This window comes from Athene cunicularia, assembly GCF_003259725.1.
Source record: "Athene cunicularia isolate RWA chromosome 9 unlocalized genomic scaffold, athCun1 chr9_part1, whole genome shotgun sequence".
Lineage (NCBI taxonomy): Eukaryota > Metazoa > Chordata > Aves > Strigiformes > Strigidae > Athene > Athene cunicularia.
In genome coordinates, this window is record NW_020799110.1 from 2655545 (window position 1) to 2665925 (window position 10381).

The 10381-nt window shown below is 40.3% G+C and overlaps 1 protein-coding gene across 4 annotated transcripts in view; it reads right to left on the bottom strand.

The window, feature by feature from the left end:
- IFT80 (intraflagellar transport 80) overlaps positions 1-10381 on the bottom strand; it is a 56149-nt gene extending 45768 nt beyond the window's left edge. For 2 of the 4 annotated variants that reach the window (XM_026854773.1, XM_026854770.1), the window contains exons 1-4: positions 10135-10375; positions 9052-9181; positions 7686-7767; positions 6760-6981 (exon numbers count right to left, since the gene is read on the bottom strand). In XM_026854773.1, the coding sequence (XP_026710574.1) occupies positions 6760-6981; positions 7686-7722 (259 nt within the window). In that variant the 5' untranslated portion in view covers positions 7723-7767; positions 9052-9181; positions 10135-10375. Of the gene's footprint in view, positions 1-6759; positions 6982-7685; positions 7768-9051; positions 9182-10134 lie in introns of all 4 variants that reach the window. The other 2 variants (XM_026854771.1, XM_026854772.1) reach the window with 2 other exon arrangements.

The window sequence follows — 10381 nt, forward strand, 5'->3', positions numbered from 1 at the left end:
AAATAATACAATAAAAACGTGTTTTATTTTCTGAACACCTGTCTTATTCGATGCACAGTGTACCTGTTCAATCAGTAGCCCAGACCTTTTTCACTGTAGCGTACTTAAACCTATTCTGACCATAGGACTCTGAATATTCTCATGCTGTCACCTACAGCATTCATCAGAGAAGAGGCTAAGGGATTCACAGCCATTAGCAATATATTCCACTAATTTCCCTTGAAGGAAAAAAAAAAAAAAAAAAAAAAAAAAAAAAAGAGCTAACATACACAGAGATCTGACTCAGAGGCATCCATCAACTTTCAGAATCCAACCTGAAACATTCAGAATCAACTTTCAAGAATACAGAGAATTCCTCATTTTATATATTGAAACAATTCCATATATTGAAACAACAGTTTCCACTGACCCAGGTAGAATCCATGAGACCTCAATACTTCTGTAAGCAAACCCCTCAACACGTAGGAGAAAAAAAATAAATTAAAATGAAAGAACAGACAGTTGGCAAGCAACTGAATACTTCGGTTAGGACACATTATCAGGAAAACAATGGGCCATGTCACAGAGTACACGATAAAATCCTGCTATACAGGGAAACGTTCAACTCGTCTACCAATCTTTTGCATCCTTTCCCACTCCATAAGCTCTTACTTCTTTCACAAGGCATCTTTCAAACAGTGAAACATCGCAAATTGTAACCTAGCCAGAAAGAATACAGTTTCACATAAAAGCAGGTCTACCTTAGGCACTAAGATAGAATTCATCTGGAAAAAATGTGATCACGCATTTAAAACCTGTCTCATAATACTTATGCAGAACAGGGCCAAATCAAGTTTTCATGGGTATCACCTTTACTTCTGCAACTTCTTTACTTTTCCAACATGTGAATTTACAACTGACAGTTGAATGATGTGACTCACTAGACACTGCTTTTTTTTTTTTTTTTTTCGCTGCATTCACACGTGGAGGTTGCTCCAAAAGCAACGTTTCGGTGGATTTCTTTGCCTTCTGTTCTTCAACTTAACATTGAGGTAGAAGAGGCTTTCAAAATAGAACTCACTGCCTTATACACAATTAAGAAAGGGAAAATTTTAGCTGCACGCTTGGAGTAGATAGAAGTAATTCAACTTAATCTTACTTTACATGTCAGATCTGTAAAATACTGTTCCTTTATTTTTATTACATACTGAAGCCAGAAGCTGTCCTCAATCTTAAAGTGACTCTCCAGTTCTGGAGGAATTTCAAGTGGGAGATTAGCAGTCTATTCAAATACAGAATATAAAACATGTATGTTTTGTTCATTACATTTCATAGACTCTTAAATGCTGACCTAATGTAAAATTATTGATAACATAAAAATTTGGAAAAAAATAGGTCTATTCACTTATGATTTTGTGCTTAACAAGCAGTTTAAAATGGAATATATTCTTAATTTTTGTAAAAAAGCAGAAACAAGATCAATTTAAGTAGGAAGTAAAAGAACAATATCCCACAAGAGATGCAACTCAGAAGAAAACCCAGGAGGATTGAATTTACATTTGCTCTAATTTCACAAACATCTGGAGTTCAACCAGGAATTAATGCAACCCTGTAAAGACATTATACTCCTTTTCCATTGGATTCAGCAAATTTCCAGGAATCCTTATCAGAGATGAATTAGCTGTTGCAGGAAAACTGCAGGCTTGACACGTAAGGCATGCTACGTAAGTAACAGTTAAACTGAATTTTAAATGTAGTTTTTAAAAAATAGCAATTAAGCAACAAAACTTGTTAATGTCCTTTTACAATGCAATAATTCACTTGCATATGCAAAACCAGAATCTTCACAAGATAAGTTATCTCTATTGAAAGTGCTAAGTTACACTGGGAGATAAAAACTTGGAAATTTTCTACATTAAGATTTTATCTCAATTTATTCTTTCACAAAGTGGTTAGCACTGGTTTGTATTTCAATTTCACTGAAAAACCAAACCAAACCAAACCATGATTTTTGGCAAATATATCTCAAGAACAGATCTTATCCCTTAGTCCTAGTAACAGTTAACTAGGTAAAAAAATCCCTACGAGAAAGATAAAAGCACTAACTGTGATTTGTGAACTAATTATGGCAAAAATAACTCATCCCATAAGAAACAGCAAACGAAATCAGCTTCTGTTGATGGACTCCTGCTGCCTGGACTGTCTATAGCCTGTGTTGCAGCTGCACCCTCAGTGAGGGTGTCCACTAATTCAGCATTTTTCTACCACAGAGCTGCCTCTTTCCACAAAAATCACCAAGGAGCTCCAAAGTTACTGATTACCTGCCAGACAGTCTCCCTACAACACTGGTCATGGAAGTCTCATTTTCTTAAGGAACACAACTTTAAGGGAGGGAAAAAAAAAAAAAAAAAGTTTCTAGGTCAGTTTTTTCATCCAGTTTTGTTTACATTTAGCACTCTATAAATATCTAAGCAAATTGGGATTTACTCTGTTCACTTAAATAGAAATTGCATCTTATCCTCCTTCTGCAATATCATGTTACCTTCTGCTCTGTAACAACCATAAAACATTTTGTTTTAATAGCAGTTCATCCAGCAAAGCTCAATCCCGCTCTGCACTGTGCTACGCTAGCAGAACAGTAGCATTCAAAGCAACGACAGGAACTAGCAATAAAGGCCCCAGATGTCCAGAAGGAATGCAAGGGCTGAACACAAACTCCACTCGCTAAACAATATAAAATTATCTAACGACTGATCACTGGACCAGCTTGGAGAACTAAAGGATGCGTCATCTTGGGAAACGGGGGGGAGGTTAGCGGATTGCAGGCTTTGAGCAGACAATACCCATCCCAGCTACAACACGATTAAGATGATAAACCCTCAGGGATGTGCTGAGAACTGGACAATTTGTAGGGCCTACACGTTTGTAAAAAGGAAGGAAAAAAACCAAACAAACACCCCCCCCAAAAAAAACCCACCCCACTGCAATAAAGTTGGCAAAGATAGTCAAAACAGTTTATGCTGCATGCAAGCAAGAAACAGCTGCATTAAAAGAAAGTGAAAGTTAATCAAGCTGATCTCCAAAAGCTGGACAATGATAGAATTGACTCTCAAGTGCACATGAATTCTAAGAGATATAACTACATGATCATTTACACATTTCACTGAATTTTTTTCATATTCAGTAATTAATTTTTAATTTTTTTTTACTGTTACGGAGGAGACTGCATTTTTCCTGACCTTCCACTCACTATGTCTTGTAGCCGAAATCTTTAAGAATTACTTCAACATTAGCTAAAATCCTAGGCTGACAACTTCAGGTTAGACAAAAAAAACAAAAAATGGGTAAAAGTTATAAGCAAATGAACACAAAGCTCTTACCAAAGCAAATGCAGATCAACTGGTTTAGATAGCTGGTCACACACAACTAAAGCCTTGAGCAGCAAGAAAAATCATCTGCTAAACTGCAAGAACCCCTCACTTTAAACCTCTGCCACTGACTTATGTCACTTAAAGTAATCCAACTTCTAGTAGTTAATTGCAAAGCATCCTGGAAAGGGTTCTGGGGCCTACCTGTACATGGTGCTATTCATGAATCTTTATTCCTAAACTGTAGCGCTCTGTTGCAGTTTCACTTAATGCACTTAGAGGAGAAGGGCAAGCATTCATAACCTACTAGACATTACACTTCAGAATGGGTACCTTACCTAAATTTGCACTGAGTTCACATATAAAGTACTTCTGACTGAACGTACAGCTCTTGCGACATGTAATTTTTGAACACTTCCAAAAAAAAAAAAAAAAATCAACTTTCAGCCTCTCTAAACACATCTATGACTTTTTTCCTTACATATCTGAGTGATACTAAAAAACAGAACAATGAGAAAGAAAATTTGCAGAGCAGAGTTTTAAGAGTCATCTTTTTCCTGAAGGTAGGTAGTAGCAGCCCTTGTGTATTTATTCAATCAGCTGTCAAACCATTATTCAAGCAGAATATGAAATGCTACCATACCATTTTAACCACACTGGAAAACTGACTGAATAAATCAACAGAAGATCTGACGCGCTACAGTTGCTTGTTTGCTCACTATTTACACCTACAATTTAGAACTTTACAGAACAGGACATCAGAAATACAAATGTGATAACCCAAGGAATTAAGAGCCCCAGCTGACCTACCGAAATCCCTCCATCCCATGTTTAGCATTGAAAGGAAAAGAATACAAATCCCCTAGAAATCTGCTCAGTTAATATTGCGTTTTCTGAAGAACATCTTTATTTAGGTAAACTCTGACCCCCCCCCTCCCAGCATAATACTATAATGTGCAAATATTGATGCAAATTAATCTTCCTTCCACCTTTCACAAAAGCTTCCGTTTCCACCTTACGAGCTCTAAAAACAATACTTCATTAGATCCAGCTGCCTAGAATTCATAGGGAAGTTCAGCACCAAGCATTGCAAAAGTTACGACGCTCGTTGGTCAAACTTCTCTCCTATCTTCCTTCCCCACGTAAATCTAGGAAGCTCTAGGGAGCCAGCCTTCAGACACTGCCCAAAAGATGTCCTGATTTTGTTCCATAAGTTCAGTGCATTTATTCCGTAGGAAGTACTGAAATATCTTAAAGAAATCTTGGCCTCCACTCTGTGAACTGAACTCTCAGCCCTCCCTAATGTTTAAGTGCAACTATTGCCAAAAGTGAGAGAAATCACCAAAATTTCATGCAAGGATTGAATTTCCTTTACCTTCTTCAAATACATATTATTTCTCTCCATCTGTGCCGAAAGCCATGCTGGATGCATCAGCTCCAGATTGCTAATGCCCAGTAACAAACCTTCTGTTCCCAATCAAGCTCCCTGTGAAGCTCGCCAAAAGCCTACAATAAAGTTCCCCTCACCAAAGAAAACATACTAGACCCACAAATTCCAGGTTCTGGCCAAAATATGGGCAGAAGTTAGCTGGAAATTATCCATCAGTCCTATTAAAACTATCAGTAGGTCCCTGTGAAAGCTATCAACAGGGTCATGGGCAGATGGCCATTATTATCCTGATGGAAACTCTACAACAATTGACCCCGATCTGTTCTGCCCGAAAAAGCCAGCAGAGGTTTAGAGCAGCGTATTGCTTTGAGTTCCGTGTTGAGAAGCTCCCACCACTACCAATTCTGTAGAAATACAGCTTTACCACCAAGATCTTCAATCGCTGACAAAAGAATATAAACAAAGTTTAGTATGTTGATGCGATCTGACTCTTTGCAGCACATGATTATTAGTTCCAGCAGGCTACTTTGACTGAAACCTTCAACAGCATTATCAACCCAGTAAAACACAAAGGTATAAAAAAAAATTAAGATCAGCGTAAAGGCTGACTTCTGCAAGAAACTCATACAGCTCTTCCAAGTCACCTCTACACCCAGCTCATGGATTAACCTATGAAAGTATCAGAAATCATTCCAAACTAACACCAACCCCATCCATCAGCAAGTTCTTGTTAGTGGACTGACAGTTATGCAATCCCAGGCTACATCAAGGATTTGTTTCTCAGCGGAGCTTTTATTCCAACACATTTTTTAATCACAACGTCAATGTAAACCAGTAAATTTCATAAAGGATCAACCCTTTTTTAGAATTGGTAGGTTCAGGAAGAAATACTCTCAGCTGAACTAGTGTTTCCACACAGTCGGTTCTTTTTAACAGAAATAAAAGGGTGGGGGTGCTATGAAAATTTATTTTTACCATTATTTTTCATATTTTGTTCAAATAAAGAATTAGATCAAGAAGAAGAAAAGACTCCAGATGTTTTTCCTTAAAGAAATGGGATGAGGGGAAAAACCAAAGGGGAAAACTTGCACAGAAAATTGCCGATGGCATGGAACATAATCCTCATTACAGTACTGAGGGGACAAACTCTGACCTGAACAGTATGGTCTCTTTCATAATAAATGTAAAATAATAATAATGAAACCAGTTACCTAAGATTTCTTCACTGAACTGGGGATATGAGTATATCTGACTTCATGCAGGAGGAAAAATCTGACTGTGTGCAAGTCAGGCAAAGTCAATTCCTAGTCTCTTTGGGGAGGAGGATAAAAACCTTCATCAAATCTTCTTGTTCCCACCTTCCTTCCCCAAAACAAAATCCATAAACTGGGACACAGCGGCTACTATACTGGATCATATAGCCTAATATCAGTACACTAGGACACTGGAGAAATAGAAGCATACTGCAAATCCTTATGTATATATACATCTGCCAGCAGAGTGGCCGTATGTACTAGTCCTACACCTCTGACAACAGCCAGAACTCGATGCTGCAGAGGGATATTCAAGATTCCCTAGAAGCCAGACACAAGACATGCTCTTGTAACGTGTCCAAGAAATGGACTACACTGATATTAAACATCCTGGTTAAGCAATTTCAGTAACTTGGTCATCAGTTTTCATAACTAGAAGTGATCTGGTATCTATGTAGCCATGCAGTATAGACGTATTTACAGTTACTGGTTCACAAAACTAAAAAAAAAATAATGATAGAAATTGACCTTGCACTAAAAAATTATGTATCTGCTGTCAGAGGTACATTTGATATTGTTATTGGAGAAAATTACAGTAACACAAATGTATTAAATTTGAAGCAATTATTAGTTTTCCACCAGTGCAAGCGATGTATAGGTATTTGAAGGTGCTTTATTAGAGACTGTTTAACCGCAAATAATTTCTCGTGTATTTGAGTGACATAAGCACAAAGCGGTACGAAATTTAAAATATTTTAAATTGACTTACCATCAGAACTTGTTAGAACAAAGCTCTCAGCATGGGACTGCTTCTTCCCACCTACACTTCTGGGAAACCAGTGAAGATCTATGGGATAAATGTCATCTGGAAGTTTCACTACTCGAGTAGTCTCACTAGTTAAAAGATTCCATTTCATAATTTGGTGATCATCACTGCAGGAATATAGCTCATCAGCTGTGGTCCATCCCACACAGCTAACTAATTCTTTATGTTTAATTAAATTAAGGAAGTTGAGAATTTTAATTATTAAAAATAAGCGTACAAAATAACCCATCTAGGCTACACAAAACTGAAGGTACAGGAAGATTATTTTGATAGGATTACATGGAAAGTTTTATATTAAAAAAAAATCATTCATTTTTTCCTCTTGTGTCAAGAGAAGAGCTGGTAGAAACTCGGCAAAAAATAAAGCAAACTATCATATTAAAAAAAATAATTCTTATTATGATGCATACTTATTGAAACAGCAGAAATGTTAGGGTGGGTCTTAGTGGACAATCCAAATGCATTGGTCTACTGGTCACCATATATAAATTGTCGACATACCTGATTTATCAGTAGGAAAATGTCAATTTTGTTTACATCTGCTACATGCATGTCTTACTACAAGCAAGTAGATGTATCACTAGTCCTATTTACTCTCTGGGAAAGCTTTTGACTTAGAACTACAAATAAGAAAGGAAAAAAACTCAAAACTTTGATAGCTTCTGAAGGGAAGGTATTACTCTAAGATTGTTCAACATCTCTTAAAACATTGCCCTTAAAGGCTGCACTGAATGGCAACGTGAAGAAAAAAAAAAAAGCCAATTTATAAATATTTTCCTATGACAATTACGATAACGAAATGCTTTCTGGATAAGAGGCTATTCGGAATTAACAAGCTTTTGTATGGTTTATTCTGAGACGAAGGATATGTTTTGGTTCCTTTAAAAGTGAAGTCTTCAGCCTCATTTCAGTTATTCAGATGGAGCATTAACAAAAGATATGCAGGTATAACTGTAACAAAACAAAACAAATACACACGTAAGTAGCCAAAATTAAAAAGGAAGACACTAACACCAAAATAAAAAGTTCCAAAATAAGTAATATTACATTAGTACTGTGGCAAAATAAGCCCCAAAACAGACCTGAGTTTTAAGGGAATTCTGTTTGTACAGTACCCAACTCCACATTTACCTGATCACTTAATATAAACACGCTGGACAATATAAAGAACAAGTGATGCTAGGAACATATTGCTGAAACACTGACGTTCTCTCGTGCTGATATATAGCCGTGAAGGAAGCCAAGGGTAAACCTGGAATCAAAAGCTTTTCAAGGAACTTCACGTTTAGTGAGAGCACTGTGAGAAAATTCAGAGGAAAAAGTCACACTATGAAAATAATCCTGCTGTGACAAAATGACACAACACCCTCGACTTTCATCCACCCCTGTGTGTAACGTCGATGATATTTTACGGCAACACAGTAATTCCATGAGTAGTTCGGTGGGGTCCCACCCTCTCACAACACCGAAAGCTTTTGTCTGTGAGTGCCTGGACAGCGTAGAGGCACTGATCCAGGTTAAAACTCTTCTTTCATGATGGGAAGAAGTGAGAGCAGGAGGGTGAGAGCTGAAGGTATTCTCTGAGGAGACCATGATGATGTACAATGTGGTCGCCTTCTGGAATTTTTTCACCATAAAAATTACTGCACGTCAAACAGTTTCTATGCAGAATTTAAGAAGTGTTAAAAGGATAATAGTCCTAAAAATGTAATTTTCTGTGCCCAAAGAATTGTTATTTTCAACTCTACTTTCCGTCAATTGATAAACGCATGTGATAATTATTTTTATTTTTAAAAAACTATATCCCTCACACTCAAACGTCTGATTTCCTTCTCCTGCCCTTAACCAAAAACCGCACAGGGAATCTCACCATCAAGGAATATAAAAGGGGTCTAAGCTTGTACTAAACTTTCAAAGCAGCCTTTTAATCACATCCTTGACTTCTGTATGGTGGCAATGCCTTTGTTCAGCACCTGCATATACCCGTCTAGCACATGCTGTCACATTTTCTGCTGATCAGCTGCAGGGCTAGTCTCTGCACCACAAATCCTGAAGACTACAACCCCAAACGTGAACCTTACAACTTGTACACAGCGAAGAACGTAACACGGAATAAAACAGCATTAGGGATTTCTTCTCCAGTTTAATGTAAGCGTCTATCCCGCTTAACAGAATACCTCGTATTTATTTGGATGCATCTATCTGCTGTGGACACCACAGCCTGCTTAAACCCACCTTTTCAGTTGCTGTTTCGTGTTTTCAGATTGATTATTTCTCACTTTGAGTTTCAGCAGGCACGTCCCTACCGTCAGCTTCCAGCTTGCACTCCCTCCCTGCTCCCACTACACGGGCTTCTGTTATTTTCCTTTCAAAGACAAGATCAGAAGTTTATTATAAACTTCGAAAACGGCTTAAACGCTCTTTTACGTGTGCCTAAAAGGCAGAAGGCTCACCCTTAGGTTGCAGAGCTCACCTGCTGCCATCAGCAGCAATATTATATTAGTACTGTGGCAAAATAAGCCCCAAACCAGACCTGAGTTTTAAGGGAATTGTTTGTACAGTACCCAACTCCACATTTACCCGATCGCTTAGTATAAACACACTGGACAACCTAAAGAACAAGGGATGCTAGGAACATATTGCTGAAACACTGTAAACTGAAACACTCAACCTGCCACCCACCGCAGGTTCATCCGTCGTTAACCCATCCCAGCGCACACACACGCTACCCACAGCCCCGCGGGTTGGCGGAAGGCATTTACTCGGGAGTTTTTTTAACAAAGATGGGGCATTAATGAGGAGTTATTCTGGCACGTTTGTCTCGGCTTCTCCCAGCCTGGCACTTGGTGCCTCAGCCCGCGCCTTCCCGCCCTCTCCGTCCCCTCAGCCTCTTCCCTCCGGAGCCGCCGCTGAGGAGCGGAGACGGCGGCGGGAGATTGAGCAAGAGCTTGGCTTGGCGGGGCGGGGGGGGGAAGAAGGGAAAAGCCAGACGGCAGGATGGAAAGGAAGGGCTTAGATGGCGGTGACGGGTCGGGAGCTCGCTCCTCGGCAGCACTTTCGCTGCCCGCTGTGAGGGAACCGCAGCTCTTCCCGCCCCGTCTGCGTCCCCTCCCCAAACCCTCAGGCCCCGCACAGACGGCAAAGCCCGCTCTCCGGCCGCCCCAGCACCCCCTTTCCCCTCAGTTTCCACCTTCCCAAGCGGCAGATTATCCGCCCACCCCGCGAAAAAGCATCCTCCCTCCGCCGCCCTTCCTCCAGGAGAGCGCCAGTGCCCGTTTCCCTCCGGGCCGCCCGGAGCCGGGGCTCCCCCGCCCTTACCTCGCTGTCTCCCGGGGCTCCCCCTCCGCTCCTCCCACACCGAGCCGGGGGGGGGTCACGGCTCCCGACCCCTCTCGCCCACCGCGGCGGTGAGTCAGAGCCGCCGCCTTCCCCCGACGGCCAGGGGAGGGGGACGGCCCCCGCCTACCCCCGTCCGCCTTTACCTGCGCCGGCAGCGGGAGGAAGAGCGGAGAGCGGCGGGAACCGCGGCCCCGGCGGCTTCCGCGCTAATCCCGTTTTCCTCCCC